This window comes from Lacerta agilis, chromosome 6, assembly GCF_009819535.1.
Source record: "Lacerta agilis isolate rLacAgi1 chromosome 6, rLacAgi1.pri, whole genome shotgun sequence".
In the NCBI taxonomy this organism is placed as follows: Eukaryota; Metazoa; Chordata; class Lepidosauria; order Squamata; family Lacertidae; genus Lacerta; species Lacerta agilis.
The window spans coordinates 70,234,636-70,259,746 of NC_046317.1; the positions used below are offsets into that span (position 1 = coordinate 70,234,636).

General features: G+C 42.3%; 1 protein-coding gene across 12 annotated transcripts in view; it reads right to left on the minus strand.

Moving 5' to 3' along the window:
• Positions 1-25,111, minus strand: part of PTPRT (protein tyrosine phosphatase receptor type T) — a 582,389-nt gene that overhangs the window by 258,242 nt on the left and 299,036 nt on the right. For all 12 annotated transcript variants that reach the window (XM_033153370.1, XM_033153371.1, XM_033153372.1 and 9 more), the window contains exon 7: positions 8,935-9,228. In XM_033153370.1, the coding sequence (XP_033009261.1) occupies positions 8,935-9,228 (294 nt within the window). The remainder of the gene's footprint in view (positions 1-8,934; positions 9,229-25,111) is intronic.

A 25,111-nucleotide genomic window follows, 5' to 3' on the forward strand; every position in this document is an offset into this window, starting at 1 on the left:
AAAAAAATCCTCTTTTCCCAGACCTTTGGCTAATTAAATAATCTATGGCCTTGTGTGAGGGGGATATTGTTATGTTTGTTATTGTGTTATTTATAATTTTAATACTGTAAACTGCCTTGTGATCCTCAGATGAAGAGCAGTATATAATTTTAATACAGTAAATATACATTTTTTAAAAAGTAATCCTCCCCTGTGCTAGCTCTCCTCGCTTTTTGCATGCCTGCACCAACTTCAAATCTAGACACTTTGTTAGCACTGTGCTAAATACAACCTTCAGTGATGTTATCAGAACTTGGCAAGGTGGAGGGCATGGGAGGGATCACAAATCTTAATGGGAGGGGCTTAAGCTTGCCTAGTGGTCTGAAGTCTCTCAGTCCCACTCACCTCACAGAGTGTTTGTTGTGGGGGAGGAAAAGAAAGGAGAATGTTAGCCGTTTTGAGACTCCTTCGGGTAGTGATAAAGCGGGACATCAAATCCAAACTCTTCTTCTTCTTCTGAAATAGGATACCAACCAAACCTTCAAACTGGTGGCTGCAGGCAACATGAGCAGCTCACAACCACTGGCAGAGAAAGAGGAGTGCGGGGGGGGGGGAGTACACCGCCCCCGGCAGCATGATCCCAGTGGGGTGCCATCATGGCTGCCCCCACCCGTTCTGGGCGCCCCACCCCCTCAGGCAGCGCGTCCCGCCCCCAGGAAACGTGCCAGCCCCGCCCCGCCTGCTCTCCGCCCCCCAGTGCCAGAGCATGAAGCTCCACCACTGCTCACAACATATTTTGTCTTAATAACCTCTCCCCCCACCACCCCCAGTTAACCCAACAAATAAGATGGTTTGGTTTTCTCCTGTTAGCAACTGCTGGGATGTCAGCAACATTGACCTGTGCCTCCTGTTTTAATCACTGAATTCTAATGAGATTGCTTCGTTACATATTTTAACTATGGACATTTATATTTAAAATATGCTCAATAGGGTTGTTTTATTGTGTATTTTTATATATTAATTATTGTGTACCAGGAACAAAATTGAGGGGCGTTTTCAACCCAGCTTGGTGCGTGGCTCATGTCTTTTTGCTTCCATCTACTCCCTGCTTGGGATAAAGGAGAAATTCAGTTCAATTCACATTTTATTGTGAGTCTGCCTACTTTACAGTCCCTGAAATGATATTCATACTGACATGCAGTTATACTTTGAAATTTGTACTTTGCTGGATTTTGTGAGGCAGCTCTCCTACCAAATAAAGTGCAAACAATGCATATTTGGAGCAAAAAGTGTGCTCCATTGACTCCATTAAGTCAGTGAAAATAACACATCATATGCATTATATTAGGGCAAATGGCTCGCAAAAGTGTGTGTATAAAGCAACATCCCAGATGCACTGAAAAGCGCACTGAAACGGGAGCCCAAATGCTGATGATTTTTTTGGCGGGCTTTAAAAAGGATGTATCACAACAACAAAAAATTCGGGAGGGTGGATAACAGAACATAAAACTGGAAAAGAGAGAAACTGAGAGAAATCAAAACTGACAGATCTGTCCATTGAGGGGTGCTCAATAGTTGAGTTTAGTCCTGGCACCATTGCATAATATATGACTATGCCTGGTGAGGCCACTTAAATCACAAGCACTGAATATGGAAATAATCTCAGAACTGTGTCTGTGAGTGTTTTGTGGCAGCTAAAGAAAGAAAAGATAACTTCACGTAAAACACATTGCCACCGAGAACAAAAAAGATATTTATATTGGGGGTGTGTGTGTGTGTAATACACTCCACTTTTCACCTCTTCCAGGTCTCAAAGATAATACACTACTGAGGCACTGGGTGAAAGACTGACACCTCCAGTGCCTGGTAAGTGCATGAAGATCAACAAATTCTGATAGTCTTGCTAGGTCCTGGTGGTTTTTCAGTTTATTGCAATGATTTCTCACTGGTGGTACCAGTTTTATAGAATGCACCCTTTGCTGAAATATAAGACACTCCATCTCTATTGACATTCCACTGGCTTTTGAAGATGCACCTCTGATTTTCACAGCTGTGTTGCTTAAGTGAAATTGTTTTATTGTGTATTTTCATTATGAATAGTGATTATTTGTGTGATTTGTTTGTTTTTGTTTTTTTACTTTGTTAAGCTGCTTAGAAGTCTACTTTGGCATTAAGTGGTATATGAAAATAAATGATGAATAACTACATGTGAAAAGAAGACTTATATGGCAACTGAGAACACCTCCTCCTTTTCATAACAATGTTTGCCAGTATTATTAGTTCTATGGAGAAGACAGACAAACTGTGAACCAGGTCTCACTATTTCACAGGCTATAAACATCAGCAAGTACATTGTATTTTTCCTGCCACGGCAGTCTGAACACGTGGGTTTTATGGGCCAAGGGAGGTCAAAAGGAATGGGAAAATGAAGAAAAGTATAGTGAGACAAACACACAATTTTGATGGCTCCCATAAAAATCTGCTCCAGGGCATGCTACGCCTTTGATCATGAAAAGAGCCACCTTCATCGATTGAGTGACCCACACACTCACAGTACCGCTTGCACTGCTTCCCATTCTGCAGCAACGCAAAACAGAGACAGAAGCAATAGGGGAAACTTTTATTCCAAGTCTTGTAAAGGTTTTCCCTTCTCACAACGAGGGATTAGGTGAGTGTGTAATTCTTCTGTCATTCAAATGGAAAAAGTCCTAAATAAACATTTTCCCTTTGCTTCAGCTATGGAAATCCACAACCAACTAACCAAATGTAGAATGCAACAATTCTTGTCACTTGGTGAAATTTCATTTCTGCCACTAGCTTCCTTGCCAGGGGGTACCAAACAATGCACTGCTCAAGTTGTTCAGGTCTTTGTTGTACTCAAAGAGCAATACATATTTGTCCAATCCTCACTGTGATCAACTCCTGCCCAGAAACTTTTGTCCCCACTGTGGAAGGATGTGCAGATCCAGAATTGGCCTCCACAGTCACTAATGGACATAATGTTAAGACCATATTCATGGAAGACAATCTTAGTCGGCTACAAGTGATCGCCAAAGAAGAAGAAGAAGAAGTACTCTAGCAATGTGCTGGGGGCTGAAGAGGAGATAATCGTGAAAGGAAGATAGACAACATTCAGGTGGGGACATGGAAAAGGCTCAGAAACTAACAAATTAATAGGGTGCATTATGTAAAGAGGTCCGAAAGTACTAGAGATACATGGAAGAAGAGACTAGGCTAATTCAAGGAGTTTACGTCTTAAGGTTATTGTGATGATGATGATAAGTAAAGTTCACATTTCTTGTTCCGTTCTTATCAGACTGAAAATGTTATGGAAATATTGCACCAGCAAATTGCTTCAATTTCCTTGTACCATAATAGCAACATCTTTTGTTTTAAAGGTTTCAAGCTAGAGAGATAATATGAGCAGCAAGAATAGGCATGTTACAGCCTGTCTTTCTGAGCATTTATTAAAATAATAATCAAGTCACTTTCCAAATTTACCACTGAAGCAGAAAAAAACAAGCCCTCCCAGGTACAGTGCTCCACTTGGAGCTAATAGATAAGAAAAAAGAGGATGCATTGAAAAGAACTGCCTCCTTCTACGAAACAGAATCCTATTTTAGAGAGCACAATCTTATGACAAACCAGCAAAAAAATGCCACAAAATGCTGCAGTCCCTATCGATTGGAGCATTAGGCATTTGAAAAAAAAAAAAGAGAGATTTTCATCTATGATGCTTTCCCCTCAGTCTCAGGGAATTTTATCTCGAAATCACATAATATTTCACTAATATACTGTGATGCTGCCCACCTGCCGTCTTAGAAAAAGATAATGATATTGTATTAATTGTATCATCAATATAGTGCACTCTTGTTTCTGCAGACACCTTGGGGGACCATAAATATGACTTCAACAGAGCCATACTCAGAATAGAGAGGGAAAGAGAAAGATACATAAAGCATATTGATATATTGTAACAGCAGACATAAATCAAGTTTGGTATAGCAAGTTATTAATCCATGGAAAAGCCTGGTAGATGATATTAGGCTAGGAGGATTGTGGATCTATATATCTGTGATCCTTTTTTTTACAAGATAAGACTTCGGTATGAGAGCATTTTGGCTCGCTTCATTTTATAAAATGCAGCAAAATAATTCTATACCCTGTACTGCCATTTCCCATGGGTTGTGAGGCCTAGGTCTGGGACCCTGCAAGTCCTGGAGGTCCTCAAATGACCCTCAGAAGCAGTGGCAGATGTTTGGGGTGGCAAGGTATGTAGTAAGCCAGTACCCACCACTTTTTACATGTATTTCCTGGTGTGGGGAGATAAGTGGGTGCACAGTTCATGGAAGCACCAGAGAAGGTGGCTCCAGCCACACCCAATATCCTCATATCTCCAGAGTACCTCTGGGTTCCAGTGTGTCCAGAATTCTAGTAAAATGAATATATCAGGCATGGCTGAAGCCGTCTCTGTCAGCACTTACTTCAAGGGTAGGGAATCCTTTTCAACCCAATAGCCACATTTCTTTCTGGGCCACCTACTGGGGACCACATGCCAGTGTTGAGTAGAGGCAGAAGTAACAGCCGGTGGAAAATCAAATGCAAATTTTACTTACCGTATATTCCGGCGTATAAGACGACTGGGCGTATAAGACGACCCCCAACTTTTCCAGTTAAAATATAGAGTTTGAGATATACTCAACCACAGATTTTCCACCTGGCGTATAAGACGACCGACTTTCGAGCAGATTTTCCTGGATTAAAAAGTAGTCTTATACGCCAGAATATACTGTATATACAGTAGACTCGTGTCTTCACACACCTCTCTCGTCCTCCTCCTGTGCAAATAAGGAGCACTACCATGGTTTCTTGACATATTCCAGCCAAGCAAAAATACTTGGGTTACAAAGCAGGATGAGTTACAAGTAGGTAACCGTGTTGGTCTGCCATAGCCAAATAATAATAATAATAATAATAATAATAAATCCTTCCAGTAGCACCTTAGAGACCAACTAAATTTGGTCTCTAAGGTGCTAATGGAAGGATTTTATTTTATTTTTTTATTTTGTTTTGGAAGCAGGATGAGTGAGCGCTATGGTCTGAGGAGAGATGATATCATCTGAAGTGAGTCCCAAGGGCCAGGTAGAGAGGCCACCCTCACAGGTATACTTGGTAGGGGTGCGGGACAGGGCCTTCTCAGTGGCTGCTCCCAGGCTTAACTCCCTCCCTAAATATTTTAGACTGGCTCCCTCTTTGCTGTCTTTCTGCTGGCAGATGAAGACTTTCTTCTAACAGGCTTTTGGGAAGTGACTGCTTTTAATGAAAGGGTGACTGCTGTGCGGTTTTTTATTGTAACAGCTGAAATTAGGGGGGAAAGCGGGATAAATTTATATATATATATATATATATATATATATATATATATATATATATATATATTGATAGTAACTTCCGAAGACATACTTAGGGAATGGTATTTATCATGCTATTCTGTCTTCAGAGCCAAGAACATTTAATCAATTGTATTGACATAGGGAGGCTCATGATCTGAAACTGGCGAACTTCCGTCTCAGTTCTCATTCTCATCAAAAAGCAAATAATGAAGCGTGACACTACCTAAGTGAAATCTCTGTGATGGTGAATTTTTCTTCAACAAGAAAAGACAGGTGGCAAGTGAGCAAATGTCAATTATCTATTACTGTCTACGTGACTGTTTTCCACTACCCAATTTAATATTTAACTGTACCAATGCTAGTCAGCCTGTGAAAGGTGGGCTACATCCAAATGTTATTGGTGACAACATAAAAACCATTATTATTATTATTATTATTATTATTATTATTATTATTATTATTCTGCTTTTTATTTTCATGGTAGAAAAGATACATTTTGAGAAAACAATTGATACAACAGTAAAACCTTTACTAATTTATCTGGATTTCTCTCTTATTAAGAAGGCGACATAACAGGTGTGAGTGGGCAAATTTGTGTTTCCTCTAGAGAACTCTGGGATTTGAATGAGTGTGAGATTTGAAATTCTTGTAGTTTTTCTGTAATTCAATATTCTTATAAATGTTCCCTTTACAGTAAAACAAATGTTGAATGATGGGTTTTCTTCTTTATGAGAACCAGACAAATGCTGGAAATTCTCTCTTTTATGGCCCAACTTGGTAAAGGTAAAGGGACCCCTGACCATCAGGTCCAGTCATGTCCGACTCTGGAGTTGCGGCGCTCATCTCGCTCTATAGGCCAAGGGAGCCGGCGTTTGTCCGCAGACAGCTTCCGGGTCATGTGGCCAGCATGACAAAGCCGCTTTCTGGTGAACCAGAGCAGCACACGGAAACGCTGTTTACCTTCCCGCTGGAGCGGTCCCTATTTATCTACTTGTACCTGACATGCTTTTGAACTGCTAGGTGGGCAGGAGCTGGGACCGAGCAACGGGAGCTCACCCCGTGGCAGGGATTCGAACCGCCGACCTTCTGATCAGCAAGCCCTAGACTCACAGCGCCACCTGGGTCCCTTTGGCCCAACATAGGGCAGCATTAAATACTTCCAGGGGCGGGGGAGATTAAACACTAATATGGAAGGTGCACGAAGCACAGCAGATGCAGAGGTTCATATCAGATTCCTTTGTAGGGCACGCACATCCTGTCATTTAACTGTCAGCCCTTGTGAATAGTGAAGTCTCACATTAAAAACTCTGAACGGTGGCTGGCAACCAGGTCTCAGCCGCAAATATCCAGTTTCATAAAGCAACCAGCCTCCAATCTCTAGCAGCTTTGACTTTTCAGAATCAGTCTGTTTTCCACTAGAGTCATTTGAAACAATCCTTTACAACACAAAATTTGGCTTCAGGCTGTAGGATTTGACAGTGACTTCATCGTTGGGAGGATTTACAGAAGATGAGACAGGCATGTTCTCAGATAACGAGCCTGTTGGGATGATAGTTTACTTTTTCACCTTTTTTGTGCCTCTCACACCACCAGCAACAACAATAGAAAACCTGCACTTCCCCTCTAGCTTCTGAAAGCCATCTGCTGATTACTGCCTGTAATACATTAAAAGCAAAAAAAAAAAAAAAAAAAAACCAAAAAAAACACACCAAACCCGGGTGCCAAGAGGAAAGACCTGAGCTATACTCCAAGACCACCAGTGAAGCAAGATCTGGCTCAAAAGTTTTCACAGAGTTTGAGCTGAGGGCAGAAGTGGCCACTTTCAATTCAACCAGCCCATCCAGCCACCCATTGCCTGTTGAGGGTGCCCCCTTTGGGTGCCCTTTCAAGGCCTACAATTCATCCACCAATATGAGAAGGGGGTTTGCATTGGGGAAGGGAAGCTTTTCACCTCCCCCACCCTTTTTATTTTGCAAATGATTATTTAAACACTTTAAAAAAAGTCACCTGCTTCACAGAGCTCTGGCTGTTACTGTCTCCATCATTCTTTTCTGGAGTGCCACTATAAACATGATAGCCTACTCAAAAACAGCGCGAATCACTTATCACTGTCTTCTCCAAAAATATAAACGTTTATTCTTGGCTACCCCATGTGGTTAGGGAGGAGAGTGCTTAACCACGAATCTGGTTCAGATGGTATACTAAACCATACCAAACCTTGGCTTAGCTTAGTTTGAGAGCAAAGAAGGCCAGGCATGAGCAGAGTGGCTACAAGCATCTCTCAAGTAGCCTGCAAGTTTGTGTGATCCCAGGAAACCATAGCCTGACATACCACAACATGCAAACCAGGACAGTGCATATTCTAAATGTATGCTTATAGTCAGGCCCATGTAGAGCTTGTCTGAGGCCCAAAGTTGGGAGTCCCTGGTTGACTGGGAGGCATGGGGTGTGCTTGGCATGACAGCCTAAGTCCAGCAGAACCCCACATGCTGCCCCAAGTGGCTTTGCCCTCTGAGGCCCAGGACAAGTGTACCCGGCTGCCCCTCCCCCCCCTCTGCAAGGGCCCACTTACAGTGCCTGGTGTTACACTGCAACTCTCCAAATTCTCATGCTACTAATACTACTGACATAACAATGAAAAGGTAGCAGAAGAACCCCTGTTGTTTTGTCCTTCATGTTCATCCATAAAACTATCCATAAATCCTATGCAGTAAAGTGAATGTGTCCATTAGAGTACAATGTTGAAGTCCCACTATCAGTTTTCTACACAGAAACAGAATATTGATATGCCAGAGGACAAGCTGATTTAACAGTGTTGTATTATGCAGTTTATCATACATGACATGGACCGACTCTTCTTACATAAGTCCCATCACAATGAGAAGACTCTTGAAAGAGCCCTCCAAGAAGTGGAAGTACAATGAAACACTCTGGTCAAAAACCCTGTTCTCTGACTTCAGTCTTGAGGCCCAATGATTCCCAATTCTTTTTTGAAGGAAATATTAGAAAAGAGCAACCCACATGACTTACATTGCCATGTGTTCCTTCTCTGTGTGTGTGTGTGCGCACACGCACGCACGAATCAAAATGGAATACACCCATGTGATTACAAAGCAGAGTCATTTATATTGTACCACGATTCATATATTTTAAACTTTTCAATATATTATAAACAATGCTTTTTCTGGGGGGGAAGCAGGGCTATACATACCCCTATAATTATTGTGAATCTAAGTTTGGCCTCATTGAGGGGCAGTATTTCAATATGAGTAGGAAAATTAGAGTACCCCTAAACATTTTTAATAGAAAAAACACTGGTTATAAAACAACCTGAACTTATGGGATAGGGAAGGGTATAAGGTCATAAGCAAATAAAATGAAATACATATCCTCTTTTTAAAAAATGGGGGGGGGAGGGATTATGCAGCAGGTAGGGGAAGTACAATAAGAGTGGGGAAACTTACTTGGGCCATATACAACATCTGATTATTTGGTCAGCCTTTACCATAACATGCCCCTGTTTGTATGGCACTCACAAAGTTTTAAAATCAATATGACTTACCTGCACATTTTGTTCTTGTTGTGAGCGGAGGTCCAGGAGGTCCAGTTCCTCCTTCTCCAGGTCTGGTAAGGAGCACTCTGATCTCATACTCCACATCGGGGTCTAGATGCCATAACTTGTAATTGGGTGAATCAACAATGTGGGTTTCAGCCCAGTTCCCATTGGTCGTACGGTACTCCACCTCTTTCAGGATGATAGGTCCATCTCCAATGATGGAGTTGGCATTTGGCTTGATCCATAGATAGGTGGCTCCAACTGCTAGAAGTTCTGGAGGTGCAATAGGCGTGGGAGGTTCTGCAAGCAAGAAGAATGGAGATATTTGTAGGTGATAGGCTCTTGGTGGTGGGGAGTAGATGGGTTGTCATTATGCAATGCAATGGGGGCAGTAGACAACACACAAGTGTTATACAGAGAGATTACTATCCATGACACCAACATGAAAATGGGGAGCCATATTTCATGTGCTAATGAGACATTGACAATCAATACTGCTTTATTTTGCAGAAAGGGTTCAGATGAACCCTGTTTCTTTATAAAGAAGGGTTTTTTTTGGGGGGAGTCATCCCATCATGGACAAAGCCATGTCTGAAGCAGATCCAAGTACCTTGCCAGCCCCATATGGGTTCGCATTTGTCCTTAAAAGTATTCTTAAAATAGAGGGTGGAGGAAAGAGTCTGTATGAAACAGCATCATGGAAAAGGTACTCTTCAGTCTACAACAGAGTAGTTGCCAACAATGTCACCACTGTTAAAGCATCATGTTCACTCCATGTGAATCAAGAACAAGAAAAGTTTTGCAACTTCATATTCAAGGGCATTTAGCCAAGTCTTCAAAATGCTTATGGATTCCGTAAGAAAGATCTCTATTACAGCATTAGGAGATATGAATCAGATACTATTACTTTTGTGGAAAAATGGAGAGCGAGTTAATAAAAGCACATCTCTTCAGCACCCTTTGATAAAATCAATATAACATCTACAGTCGCTGCCCTGATCATTTTTATTATTACTGTTTTATTGGCAACCCATTTACACTTTGTGAACCTTCAAAGTATTGTCTGTAGTTTGTGGGACTGAAAACATTAAATGAAATGGACATTATTAAGACGTTCTTTTCGTTTTCTCTAGAAGTTTTCTTTACTAGTTTGTTTTGATTTTGTTTCTTAGTCTGTCCTGGAAAGTCTCAATGCATCATTTTTTCTTAAAAAGAGAGAGAGAGAGAGAGAGAGAGAGAGAGAGAGAGAGAGAGAGAGAGCTGCTGTTGACACTTCTGGGTTTGTGGACAAAGAACTCTGGGTTTTTTGGTTTTATTGTTTGTTTTTCTGAATGCATGAGCCAGAGTCAGGTTGTTCTGAGTGAACGCTCTGGCCAGTGGGACACTGGAAAAGATGTTATCAATTTGTAATATTCCATTCAGAATATTATAAATGTATTGACAGTTTCTCAACACCTGTCTGGCTTAGGTTTTGAGTTGCTGGGGTAGCTTCAGTTTCCCCACCACATATATATCTTCATCAATAAACATACGCAGAATTTATGCCATGTTGCATGGTATATCCTGCCCCATTGGACAGCACTCTTTGTACAGCACAAACTGTTCATCAGCTGCAAAATTTTCATATTAGAATGAAGGTTTGTGACTGAATGTTGGTCAGCATGTCTCACAGGCTGCAGACAGGTGTAAACATGCCTCTCATATGGATAGCTTGGTATTGAAGCCAACCATTAAATCTGAGGAATTCAGTTATTCTTTTGAAGGAGGCCCACAACACTGTGCCCCAGAAATGTTGAGGGCAAACCTCAACAACACATTTCGCTGAGATCTTGCTGTGAACAGAGAAGAATGGATGGGATGTTTTCTGCCAGAGACAACCCCACCCCCTCAATACCACCTCCTGCCTCTGGAGGAGTGCCCACTGTTACACTCCTCCCCAGTCTCCAGTTTGTCACTCCAGTGTTTACCACCACTGCGTGCTCACTTCCACCTCCTGTTCCTCCTCTGCTGCTGCATCCATACCTTGCCATGGTCATGTCCCCACCACTGCAAGCCACCTGCTGCCATGCACCTTGCCATCAACACACTGGGGCTTTCCCAGCCCACCTCCAAGCAGAGGAGGAGGAGGCACAGCAGTGGGTTAGGCCATGGAGGAGGTGAAGTGTGTGTGTCAAAAACAAGCTAATAACCTCTAGAGAGCAAGACTAAAATAAGCATGCTAAGTAATATATATATATATATATATATATATATATATATATAGTCAGATAATTAGATCAGAAAAAAGAGTGCTGTTTACATGGGGTTATACAAACCTAGACCTACACACAGAGATAATGAATATGGCTAATTGAGCCATGAATAATGATAATGAGGGTTCTATACTTCCAAATGAGTAACTAGAAAGTTGCCAACCAACTGGGGGTGGGGGAGAATAAACAGCTTGGCCATTTGCAGTATATATATATATATATATATATATATATATATATATATATATATATATATATATCTTTATAATTTTCTCTCCTGTCAACTGCTAGTGAAGGAAAGTTAGTTCCTCTCTCTCCTACCATCATTGCCTCCTTTCCCTCCCAACCCCAAAATGATATTTTTATCTAAAACATTTCTTTTTTTAAAAAAAGTGCATGCATCCATTGAGAATGAAAGAAAGTAATTGTTTATTAGCACATGCAATTTAACGTGGCCATCACATATCTTTCCCTCGTGTCCAGTGGTGGAAAAGAGGAGGAAGCGATGGTAGGTGAAAATGACAGCTGATAGAGTCGCTCCCCATCCCTGGGGGCCGGTGTTGCAGGCAGGCCACGCGCTATCCCCGTGCATGGGGGGAGGGGCGTGGTGATGCTGCCCGCATCACAGGGATCCCCTGACTGCGTCACGCTCCACAGCCAACTAATCCAGTCAACCAGGGGCGTGGCTTGGGCCATTTAAGCAGCCGTCCACCTCCCCCTCCTCTTTTAGGAGATCCGGGGGTGTGGATCTCGTCTGAAGCCCGAGTACGGGCTAGAGCCATGCCACAACCCCAACGGGAACCCTAGGGGAGTCATCAGTTGATGTACATCAACAGGGCTCCCCCTACTGGTGGTTGACACTTACTTGACTATAAGATATAGTTGGTTCATTTCCAGTGCCTAAGACAATACCACTCACATTCTGTAACCAATAAAGTTGTGGCCATAATTATCCCATTAACCCCAAATACTGGTGTCCGTGTGTTTTATTATTCAACAAATTGGGGGGGGGGGCTTGATGTGCAACTCACATACTCTTTTTCACCCAGCCCACTCTGGGATGGTGGTAATAATTGAGCGAGGATAGGGAAGAGGAAGCAGCAGAGGCAGGTGGAAAGGAATGGAACTTCCTAAGACAAAAATGGGGTACCGGCAGAGAGACTTTGCACTGGATGCAGAACAAGCTCATATCTCAGCAGCTGTTGATTTTAGTAATCTTTTGAATGCTTTTAAATACCTGGTTTTAACTGATTTTTAATCAAGAATTTTCATGTTTCGTTTTATATTTTTGTAAACCGTTTAGAGGGCTTTTTGTTACACACATTATGTTAAAAAAATAAACAAGGTGCAAAAATATTCAGAGGCAAAGAAGTTATTACAGGTAACTTTCACAAAAAATATATACAGTGGTGCCCCGCTAGACGAAAATACAGCGGTACCTCGCAAGACGAAATTAATTAATTAATTGCGAGGCACCGTTTCCCATAGGAACGCATTAAAATTTAATTAATGCGTTCCTATGGGAAAAAAGTCAGGGAGCGCCGGTCGGAAGGGGCGCCGGCCGGCACCGGAGCCGCGCAGCGCCGCATTTTAAGGCTGCAGCGAGCGAACTGTTCGCCCGCTGCAGCTTTAAAATGCGCCGTAGCTAAAAAGGCTTACCTTTTGGCTCCGGTGGGGGGGGGGTTTCCGAGTCGCGTCCGCCATTTTGGATCGACTCAGACATGCGCAGTCGATCCAAAATGGCGGGCGCGACGCGGAAAACACCCCCCCCCCACCGGAGCCAAAAGGTAAGCCTTTTTAGCTGCGGCGCGACGCCGCGTTTTAAAGCTGCAGCGCTCGCTGGAGCCTTAAAACGCAGTGCCGTGCCGGTCAGGAGGGCTTACCTTTTGGCTCCGGTGTGTGTGGGGTGTTTTCCGCGTCGCGCCCGCCATTTTGGATCGACTGCGCATGTCTGAGTCGATCCAAAATGGCGGGCGCGATGCAGAAAACACCCCCCCACCACCGGAGCCAAAAGGTAAGCCTTTTTAGCTGCGGCGCGACGCTGCGTTTTAAAGCTGCAGCGCTCGCTGGAGCCTTAAAACGCGGCGCCGTGCCGGTCGGGAGGGCTTACCTTTTGGCTCCGTTGTGTGGGGGGGTGTTTTCCGTGTCGCGCCCGCCATTTTGGATCGACTGCGCATGTCTGAGTCGATCCAAAATGGCGGGCGCGATGCAGAAAACACCCCCCCACCACCGGAGCCAAAAGGTAAGCCTTTTTAGCTGCGGCGTGACGCTGCGTTTTAAAGCTGCAGCGCTCGCTGGAGCCTTAAAACGCGGCGCCGTGCCGGTCGGGAAGGCTTACCTTTTGGCTCCGTTGTGTGGGGGGGTGTTTTCCGCGTCGTGCCCGCCATTTTGGATCGACTGCGCATGTCTGAGTCGATCCAAAATGGCGGACGCGACGCGGAAAACACCCCACACACACACCGGAGCCAAAAGGTAAGCCTTTTTAGCTATGGCGCGATGCCGCGTTTTAAAGCTGCAGCGCTCGCTGCAGCCTTAAAACGCGGCTCCGCCGGCTCACAGTGGTACCTCGCCAGACGAATTCGTCTTGCGAAAAACAGCCATAGACGAATTCGTCTCGCGAGTCAACTAAAAACTCGCAAAACCCTTTCGTTTTGCGAGTTTTTCGTTGTGCGAGGCATTCGTCTTGCGGGGTACCACTGTAATTCGTTCTACGAGTTTTTTCGTAGAGCGAATTTTTCGTCTAGCGAAGCGGCAATGGAGCGTGAAGGTTTTTGCGCTAAAAAAAAAAAAACTGTCTTGCGAAGCAGCCCCATTGACTTTTTCGTCTTGCGGGGCAGCTTCCGCTAGACGAATGCCGTTCGCCTAGCGAGTTTTTCGTCTAGCGAGGCATTCGTCTAGCGGGGCACCACTGTATCAAAATTTGATGATGTACTAACAGAAACTGGCATGGTTTCACTATCATAGAAGCGTCTATAGGTGGTAAGTCTACCTAATAACTGGTTTGCTCACTTTAAATAGTAATTTGCTTGTAATTTCTTAAAATGCCATGCATTTCAGTAACTACTGAAATCTTCTATTTAACTGATTTTTTTAGAGCTAATTTTCGGTGCCACTGAAGTCAATTATGGAGTTAACACTGACATTAACTGAATCATAATTAAGCATTTACACTTGCATTTTATCACATAATATATTAAAATAAAACTATACTGTAATCTCAAGAAACTGCAACAGGTCCACTTGCTGGTGGCCTTTATCTTGCACAGTTTACAGATGAGCTGCCTGCTCTTGTTCTGAAAATGCTATCTTAATTATCCTTAATTGTCCTCCTCAATAATTAATTCTAAATGTATTTTAAGCAATGTTATTTACTACAGGGATTAAAACTGAGTTAGCCAGGTCACCATAATAAAAATGCCCCTCTGAAAGGCCTCTAATTTATAAAACTTTGGAAGACTGCCAGGCTGGTAGCTGAATCTATTGCATTGTTCTTGGGTGGACGACAGGCCCACCACCTGTTCAATGAAATGGGTTTTCTAGCGATCTATCCCCTCCAAAATGCAAGGAGGACATGCTAAAGAACCTGCTAAAATGCTTGTTTTGCTTTCCATTTCATTGAGAGACACCTGCAGCACTGTCACTGCAACTGAGTAAAGCACAACAAAAGACAGAGCAAAACAAACTAGCAAAGTGCTGCCAAGGCAAAGCACACTGCAGTTCCAAGTCTACCATCAGTAATTTCAAAGTGGGGCACCAATTTGGAAAGGATGAAATTCAAGGTTCAATCTATATCCTGTATTTTAGCTGCTGAATCATCCATCTAAGGGGACATTGCATAAATGATACTTTTTTCCTACATTAGTAAAGTGGAAAGCAGAAGAACCTCATGCACACAATCTCGTGTGTAAAGAATATGCAAATGTATTCTGCTATGTGCATTTTATAGACACTGAGAATCAACTTCCACCAGCAATTTCCCAATGTAAGTACAAGTGATAAAACAGGCATATGCACAATCTTTACAGATGGCTGCGTACCCCATACCCCCATTCCACGATACCCATAGGGAAAACATGTGTGAAGTGTATGTATAAATTGCACTTAATGCTTTTCTATAGATATAGTCAGCTTTTCAATGAGGCAATAAAACAGCTGTATGCATGGAAATAGGACCTTCTCATTACTGATACGGATGTTTCCAACCACAAGGTCATAGAATCATAGAGTTGGAAGGGACCCCAAGGGTCATCTCATCCACCCTCCTGCAATACAGGAATCTCATATAAAGCACCCGTGACTGTTGGCCATCCAACCTCTGCTTAAAAACTTCCAAGGATGGAGAGTCCACCACCTCCTGGGGGAGTTAGTTCCATTGTCTAACAGCTCTTAATGTCAAAAAGTTCTTCCTGACTAATTTCAGTAGATACTGACTGCCACTTAAGAAAACATTTCGTCTTGGTCCAAAGCACTTTGGAAGCTGCCAAACTTCATTTGGGGACTAAGTCCACTTCAAGAAAAACATGGAACTTAATTCGTTCTGGAGGTCTGTTCTTAACCTGAAACTGTTCTTAACCTGAAGCACCACTTTAGCTAATGGTGCCTCACTCTGCCGCTGTGCTGCCAGAGCACGATTGCTGTTCTTATCCTGAAGCAAAGTTCTTAACCTGAAGCGTTATTTCTGGGTTAGCGGAGTATGTAACCTGAAGCGTATGTAACCTGAGGTACCACTGTATTGAGGAATTTTAAAAAAGCTGTAACTCTGATTTCTCTTTTGGCAGGAGCAAAATCAAGCCCGTGAAAATACAGAACTCTTTGGTAGGGACCCATGTTTTCCCCACCCCAAATCATCTGTGGTTGGCTGCCTAAGCTGCTTTTACTTCTTGTAATGGGGTGGGGAGGAAGCATGAGAGCAAGAGAAAGACATCCCTCTTGCATTAGCCTTCCATGCCTCTTGAATGTTGCTGTCTGCATAGGAGCATGAACATGCTGCTAGTGATGTGGTGCCTTGGATCTTCTCCCTTGCTCAGTTGCTCCCTGCAATGCAGATGGATGATTTAGCTAGGATCCACTGCCAAATGATCCTATACTATGCTCTGCTGCTTCTGCCCACTACTAGCAAAGCCAGCCTCAGGGTGGAGGGGAGGGAGACCTGTAGCAGCTGCATGTCATCACTGTTCTTGTCTCCAATGATGATATTGTATTTTATAGTGTTGGGGGAGGGGGAACTCAAACAGGAATTTCTGGTCTCAAATGACATATCTTATGTCCTAAAAGTAGACAGGAAATTATTTAAATAGGGGTTACTTTCAACTAAGATGGTGGTGAATTCCTCCTGCTTTATGATAGGATATACACACTTGCATGCTTGATCTCGTTCACAATATATATAAAAAAGTGTATTTGTCGTGGCCCTACTTAGTAGGTCATTTCAACATAATGGCTAATCTATCACTTAGAAACAATAACAAGACATGGAAACAGGGATGCTAGAACATGATGACTAGTCAAGTAGACAAATCCCTGTATAAAACATTTGGATTCATGTCAATAATGGAATGATTTGGCTGCTTAGCAGGAATATGCAATCTCCTTTTATAGTCAGCCATGGCAGAATAGCAGCCAGATATATATTTCAAGAGAAACTAAGTAATCTTAGGAATTACTGATTAATGCACATCATTAGATCTATAGAGAACTGAAGAAAGATTAGGTAAAACCGCTTCCGAAAATTAGCCTCTATGATACATTACATTCTGATACCAGCCCAATCAACAATGGGTGTCATACTGAAAATGCCAAATGAAGCCTTAGAGGGAAGCATTATTCCAGCAGGTGCCTCTCTTCCATACAAAAGCCTGCAAATCTTTATTGCTTTAAATTAACAATATCTCCACACATCCATAAATCCTGCTAGTGGCAGAAAATGCAAGCTGTGATTAAAACTAGGGGCAACAGCTCAGCGAACAGAGCAAAATGTGGCCAAGGGACAAATTCTCATAAGGAAATGCTGGTTGGTATCAAGCAAGACAGTGGGAAAGCAAGAGCTCTGAACAGAAGACTAGAGCCACAATTATACTATCAATCATGATGGAAACTCCATAGGCACCTCAAACGCTAAGTGCACCTCTCTAACAATATATTTTATAGGCCCTTTCCCACTGAGTAACATGAGAAGCAATTACATGACCTGATGAAACGTTATAATACAGTTGTGTAGCAGCAAATCTGCACAGACACAGCTCAGGACATGAACGAGGGTCTTCTGTCTACTACTCAAATGAACAAACTTGTCACTCCATAGTTTTAAGCTTTGGCACTATCACCATAGGTGGACTCCACTCTCAGCATATATAGACCACCAGTTCCCTAATTTATTTCTTATCCAACTTATGTATCACAGAAAGCGACAACTATTGACAGTTGCACCTATGGACAGATTTGCAGACAACATCATTCTGGCATTAATTATGGATAGTAAGGTTTTATAATAAAGGTGCACTGAACATTCATGTGGTGGTTATTTGAACCATTCAAGGGGGATAAGGGAGAAATCAAGATGTTTCCAAAAACCACTGGCTGGCTCAATGGGTGGGGAGTAGTGATTCAACAGAAAACCATCAGATTGGTGTTTAGCAATAATTTGCTACAGGAGAAACCTAGAAGAGAAAGTGAAAGCACGCCACTTCGTACTTACATCTTACAGCTAAAACCACCACTGCTGCACACTCTGGGTGATGCTACCCCCCCCCCCCCCGTCCCTGGGTGATAGGTTTCTACTTGTTTACAGACAGCCCACTCGCCTAACAGATTTACTCAGCAGCACCACATGCCACATAAACACACACATGAACCAGACCCAAAAGCCAACTTTATGTCCATCTCCATCTTGGCATCAATATCGCAAGACATCAAAGCACGAGGGGCTCATTCACATTCTTATCTTCCAACATGATGGGTGTCAATATTACATACTTTCCTCCTGTCTACACAAAAGAATAAATGGACACAAATTTGGCTTCAGAAGTGGCAATATTCAGAAATCAGTAAAATATATGTTTCCTTCTTGGGCTCTTTTCAGCGCTAGCACCCAGGCTATTGGGGGGGGGGGAGGATGGATGAATCATATGAATTGTGATTGTGTGATTGGAATTATCTTTGGTCACCTTGTGATGCCAATTAAAAACATTTTTATTCTCCAAGGATTTTAGTGGGGACCTGCTGAGATATTTTGTCAGATGTTGCTGCAACAATTTGTCAGGGTAGGATCGTTGTTGTGGCCATTATATTGTGTTTTATTGTAAATTGTTTGTTTTAATTTTGTTAAAATATTCATTTTTCTGTTTTCCCACTCTGGAATCACAAAGGTGATGGATGAAAGGATATGAATCTAAGTAATAAAATACAGTAAATACTTTTACATACATTTAAACTTCAGGTGCTTCATTAAAATTTACAGGCTTTACGTTTTGCATGTCTTTGCTATTTTCACTCCACTGTTTAAAATTTCCCCTCTCTACATCTGCATGCATTATACCTACAGAGGGGAATGTTTCATGCATCTGAGCAAGTGGACAATAGTCCATGGGGTCTTATGGTATAATCAATTAAATAGTTTTTTATGGTGGCAACAAAATTCTTCATTGTTTCAAATGGTACAATATTACCTGTTCAAGAAAGTGCGACCATCTAGTCCTTATAATGATGACATAATAATATTTGCAAATAATATGACAAAATTATATTTAGTCTAAGACTAAATAGAATCTTGCTGGAGCTTCCTGGATAGGCCTTTTTCACACTGTAACCAGCGAGAGCCTATTAAAAACACCCCACTAAAATGTGAAATAAAAACTAACATGCCAAGTAAATATTGAAGAGTGACAAAATGTATTGCTATGCTGGCTGGAAACTTTAACGTGAGGGTACATGAACCAGAGCTTGTAATGCTAAATGAGAGTATAGAGGCTGGATCGAAAATCTCTGTGAGCACACATATATCCCTGGCTGTGTGAAAACTATGGATGGCATTCACCTCACCAAAGACATCTGCTTGCACAATGGGGCTTATCCCCCCTTTTCTTTCCCCTACCTCCTGAAATTGGCTCAGGGGGCTAAGAAGAACCCCCAGAACAGCAAATGGTGAAGGGATGTGTTATTCGGCCTGGCAAGCTTGAATGTTTGCACAGGTAGGATTCTGCCCAAAAGAAACAATCGTGTATGTCACAGTGGAAGCAGCATTGCAGTGTATATCAAAGGCAGCCCATACTTAAAACAAGTTGAAAATGCTGAACAATTATGAGTAAACATTTTCTCTCTCTCCATCTTCCTCTCTCCTGCACACAGACAGAAACAAATCCAGCTCATATATTTCCCCAGAATCCTTCCTCTCCTGTCCATGTGGTTTATCACTCCCCCCCCCACACACATATTACAAAACTTTATTGTGACAAGAAGCCCTTATGTTCCAGCACAGGTGGGATTAAAATTAATACATTCTGAAAACAATTTGCCAAGACAACAGCGGCTTCCTCTTTTCTGACACAGATCCCTTCAAAGGCATGATTTCACATTTTTAAGTATGGCATCCTTCTGCTGAGATGGTTACACTCCACCACAACATAGGCATAATGCTGTGGTCGTGTGCACAAAACCCATCGAATAATTTCTAACTTCACTTTATCTGTGATCTCATTCCCCCAGTCCCTTGCTTGCTCCTACAGTCGCGATATTGTTGCACTGGCAACACCCACACAGGCAATTCTTCTTCCACACCAAATTTAGCTGTGTATAATTAGCATTCGCTCTGAATTATATTTTTGTTTTATCAGCTATAGAAACTATACAAAGTGATTCCTCTGATTCAGGATTAGAAGCTACTTGCTGTAATATGATAGAGAACACAGATCTTTCATCTGTAGGAGAACTAAGCCTGTCGTTTACAAGCTGCTAACAATTTCATCATTACAATTAATCCTTCTTTATATTCCGCAGACATGGTTAAAGCCTCAACTCTTTGATAGTTGCTTGGTCAAACTCTATAGGAAGCCTTTAAAACTGCAACTGGTAATATTTAAAACTTTAAAGGTATTTGTTCTCTCTCTTTCATTATATATATGGAAAGTGCTCTTTAATCTTTACACTGAGTGCAGTACAAGGATGCATTTAAATTTCACTGAAATAAATGGGAATTCAATCCAGCCTGGGGTGGGGGGAGGGATCTGGGACGTGTAAAACTCTGTTCTCCTCTCCTTCGAGGCAGAAGTTAATGAGTCCCTGAACATCTTCTCCAAAGCTGGCTCTGGAAATTTAGCCGGCAACTCTGCTTTTGTATTCTAAATCAGGTGGATTACTCAGAGGAAAGTGTGTGCAGGATGTGTGCAGGATCCTACTGTGAGATAATTTACCTGTTCCACCCCCTATGGCCTATGCTCTATAATTTAATTAATCTAACTGTCTTCAATAGGGTTGCAACCTTTGGTCAGGCAAAACATGGGACAGGTCAGGCAAACTAAAGGACAGCCTGGGGTAGGGATTGGGTGGCACACACACTCTCATGAGACCAAATCCTCCCCCCATTCTTGAGGAGGGTTCCCTGTATTCAGCCTCCCACCCACTCCTTACCCCCACCCCCCTGGCTCCTCTCTTCCCCTTGACTCATGTAGACAGGCAGGATTCCACAGGCAATTTCAGCCGCAGCTCCATCCTTTCACCCATGCTGGCGTCGGAAGAGACGCAAGCATGGAGGAGGAGGTAGGAGACGTCAGGTTGGGGTAATGGAGAGGGCCAAGCAGTGGTGGACGCACACCATGCTAGAATGGTGGGCAGCAGCTGGGGAGGAGCACCAGCGAGAGGAAAGGAAAGAAGGGGGTGAGGGAGGGAGAGGAGGTCACTCCTTCCTCCTTCTCTCCATTGTTGCTTTGCACCAGGCTGGGCTCCTCACCAGCTGCTCCAACAGCAATACAATTGCTATTTTGGGCCAGCTGAGCTTCAATACGGGGGGGGGGGGAGGCATCCCGTTTGAAGTCCAAATGGGACACTTTTGTCCAAAAATGGGGTGATCCCATTTTTTCTAGGGACAGGTAGACAGCCTCCAACCACCAGAGGTAACATCAATGCTGACAAGTTCACAGCACCCACAAGTTTCCACCCTTCGCTCCCCTGAACAGCCCTAAGAGAGAGTGTCGGGAATGGCAACAAGTGATGCAGACAGCATACTCTTCCGCCCTGCCCTGCCTTGCTTCACATGTTTTCTTGACTCTTTATCGTAACATCTGAAGAGGCCTGCAGTACAAAAGCTTTCGACACTGAGAGCAGAGTAAACATTACCCAACCAAGTTTGTATAGGCACCTTCTCAATAGCTGCAGGGCAAATAACAAGCTAAAAGCTGCTGTAACACATGATGGACTTCTTCCATTTGGATTTGAAATGTTAACGGAGCTTTTTTCAGAAAAGAATGGGAACATTTAGAGGCTCTTGGTTATTTGTTCCAAGGGGTGGGGGGTGGGAGATGTCAGCACTGTTTCACATATTGCTTTACTAACTTGGTTTTATGACTATTACCTGCTGTTAATGTTTCATTGTCTCCTCTCAGCATTCACTTTAAGTTATTGTCCAAGGGCTTTCTCTCCCTCTCCCCATCTTCCTCTTTTTAACACTTTAATAATCACCTTGCCAACAAAGGTCCGTATAGTTAAAGCTATGGTTTTCCCAGTAGTAATGTACGGAAGTGAGAGCTGGACCATCAAGAAGGCTGATCGCCGAAGAATTGATGCTTTTGAATTATGGTGCTGGAGGAGACTCTTGAGAGTCCCATGGACTGCAAGAAGATCAAACCTATCCATTCTCAAGGAAATCGGCCCTGAGTGCTCACTAGAAGGACAGATCCTGAAGTTGAGGCTCCAGTACTTTGGCCACCTCATGAGAAGAGAAGACTCCCTGGAAAAGACCCTGATGTTGGGAAAGATGGAGGGCACAAGGAGAAGGGGACGACAAAGGATGAGATGGTTGGACAGTATTCTCGAAGCTACTAACATGAGTCTGACCAAACTGCAAGAGGCAGTGAATGATAGGCGTGCCTGGCGTGCTCTGGTCCATGGGGTCACGAAGAGTCGGACACGACTGAACGACTGAACAACAACAACAACAATAATCAGCAGCCAGAATTCTCTGAACTGGAGTATTTATGCTGGCAATTCTTACATGACATTTCTATGGCACACACTGTAAACATGATGTGTCTGTTACTGGCTATCTCCTTGAACCTTCAAATCTTTTACTTTATTTTAGAGATGAAAAAGACTCACATATTTTTATTACGACTTTCACTAGAGGACTGCATCACTATAAACCTCTGCACAGCACTACAAGACGTCTTATTTCAAGCTCAGCATTGGTGGCAATGTTTGCTTGAAATAACACATTGTATGAGCCAAAGTTGTCAAAAGTCAGCTAAAGAAAGTTTCACCAGGTTTCAGCAATTCATTTCAAACCATGATGTGGGAAATTGGAGTCTTGATAAAAAGTGCATGAATAGGAAGGGGATCTGCAGAGCCAATCTAGATTAGTCTTGCCCAATATGTTGCAAATATAGGCCTATGCAATCTCCATATCCTTATCTTGGTACTGTGGGCACTTTCTAAAAGTTATTTGACAGCCCTGGTGCTCAGTATCCCAGATTCTTCATTTACGAAGGTAAGGTTTATAGAAATCTGTAGTCAGTTTCTCAGCTGATCTATCAATGTCCAATCTATCCTTCTTCCCTCACCTTGGGGCTGTCTTGATTTCTTTCCAGATGTCTACAGAGCGGAGAGAGAGAGAGAGAGAGAGAGAGAGAGAGAGAGAGAGAGAGAGAGATGGCCTTCTGCCCACAGGCTACTTTTTGTGACTAAACTTCCCTTGAGATTTGGAGAGTATGGAAAAGAGAACTCTAACCACCTGCTCTCCAGTAGAATTATAGTATCTTCCCTTACCCTACTAGGTCAAAACAAAATAGAAAATTCTTTCCAGTAGCACCTTAGAGACCAACTGAGTTTGTTCTTGGTATGAGCTTTCGTGTGCATGCACACTTCTTCAGATACACACGAAAGCTCATACCAAGAACAAACTCAGTTGGTCTCTAAGGTGCTACTGGAAAGAATTTTCTATTTTGTTTCGACTATGGCAGACCAACACGGCTACCCACCTGTAACCTACTAGGTCAGTGCTTCCCAACTCTATTGTCCCCTTTTTACTTTGGTTAAAACTCATTTGCAAAATGGAATTTTACACTGCTGTAAATGAGTAATAAGCTTAAAGTGTAAAGACAGAGGGTGTGGAAAAGAGGGAATTAACAAGCCATTCTATTTCATGAATCTATCATTGTTCCCCTCCCTTCCCGCCCCATTAGATTTACTCTGAATCCCAACACAGCTTCAGAGGATGCTTTCATTCTTTGATAAAGTGGAAAATAGCATTGGATTAGTGGAATTGTATCTCATTTCCCAGTGTAAATTAAGTGAATTAGATGGAAGATGTGTTGCTCTAATTGTGAAGCTTATTACGGATCTCAAATATATTAGAACTGAATGCTTCACTTTGTTTGTGCTTTTCAGGAGAAGAGAAATCAAGACACGTCAGAGCCATCTCACAGCCAGTAATGGTAAAAGCAGTACTTGAAGTGAGAACTTGAGGATGGAGAATCTCAGTTATTGTTTGATCAAATTTGCAAAAGTAGGTGAACTTTTGACATGGATTTCACCGTTCTGCTTTGAAAGAAAAGAACTGGGGGGGGTGTCAAATTGAAAGGGAAGGTGCATGACTGCATAAGCAAAACTAATTATATCTAAACAAAAGAAAAAAGAAAAAAAATCCTTCCAGTAGCACCTTAGAGACCAACTAAGTTTGTTCTTGGTATGAGCTTTCGTGTGCATGCACACTTCTTCAGATACACGAAAGCTCATACTAAGAACAAACTTAGTTGGTCTCTAAGGTGCTACTGGAAGGAATTTTTTTCTTTTTTCTTTTGTTTTGACTATGGCAGACCAACACGGCTACCTACCCCTAATTATATCTAGACAGTCATTTTATTCACATGCACAGAACTTCATCTTTGCAAACATTTTATTCTACCTTTATTTAACAGCAGAACATTAACCATACAAAAAAATGTGAGTTGTAAAAGCATCTTCTCATAGAAAGCTGTCCCTATCTGAAAACTGTTAAAAAGAGAGTAGGTATCAATCTTGCCAGACATTTTTTCTGAATTGTGTTGTCTAGTTTGCAGCAACAAACAATATTCAAAAGCTAACCTACAAACACTGATGAGAACATATGTGGGAGGGGAGGAAAGTCTTGGACTAAACTGAAAGAAACTTTTGCTTGAACAATAACAAAAAAACAAACCATGAAAACAACCTTATAACAAATGTTAAGGGAAAGTTCAGTGTTGTTGTGCACTTCAGTAGCTAGGCAGGTGGTGGAAAAGGGCTTAATATTTCTGTAAGACGTGTCTTCACCTGCCATCTTGACAAATGGCCTTGGCCTACTCAAACTATATAGCTGATTCATAGCAAAAAGAAAACAAGAAAGAAGTTGAGCAACTTAAGATGGCACACATTATTTGTCTATACAGGAATTTATGGCATGGGTTGTGGAACATTACAAAAACAAAAAGAAAACAAAAACAAAAAACCACCACAGTATCCTTTATAGTTTGTTTCTAAGCATGCCATTCCATTATTCATTCATTTATTTTTATAATCTTCATACATTGAACATTCAGGACTTTTCTCCACCTGTGTGCAGAACTTGGTAAAAGAGAGACTTTTTTGAGTACCGGTAATGACTCATATGAACATCTTGTTAGTGGGGTTTATGAGCAGCTGGAGGAAATAAGCTTTGAAAAACCTAGTAGTTCATGTGGGAATATATATCCAGTGGTGGTACTTACTAT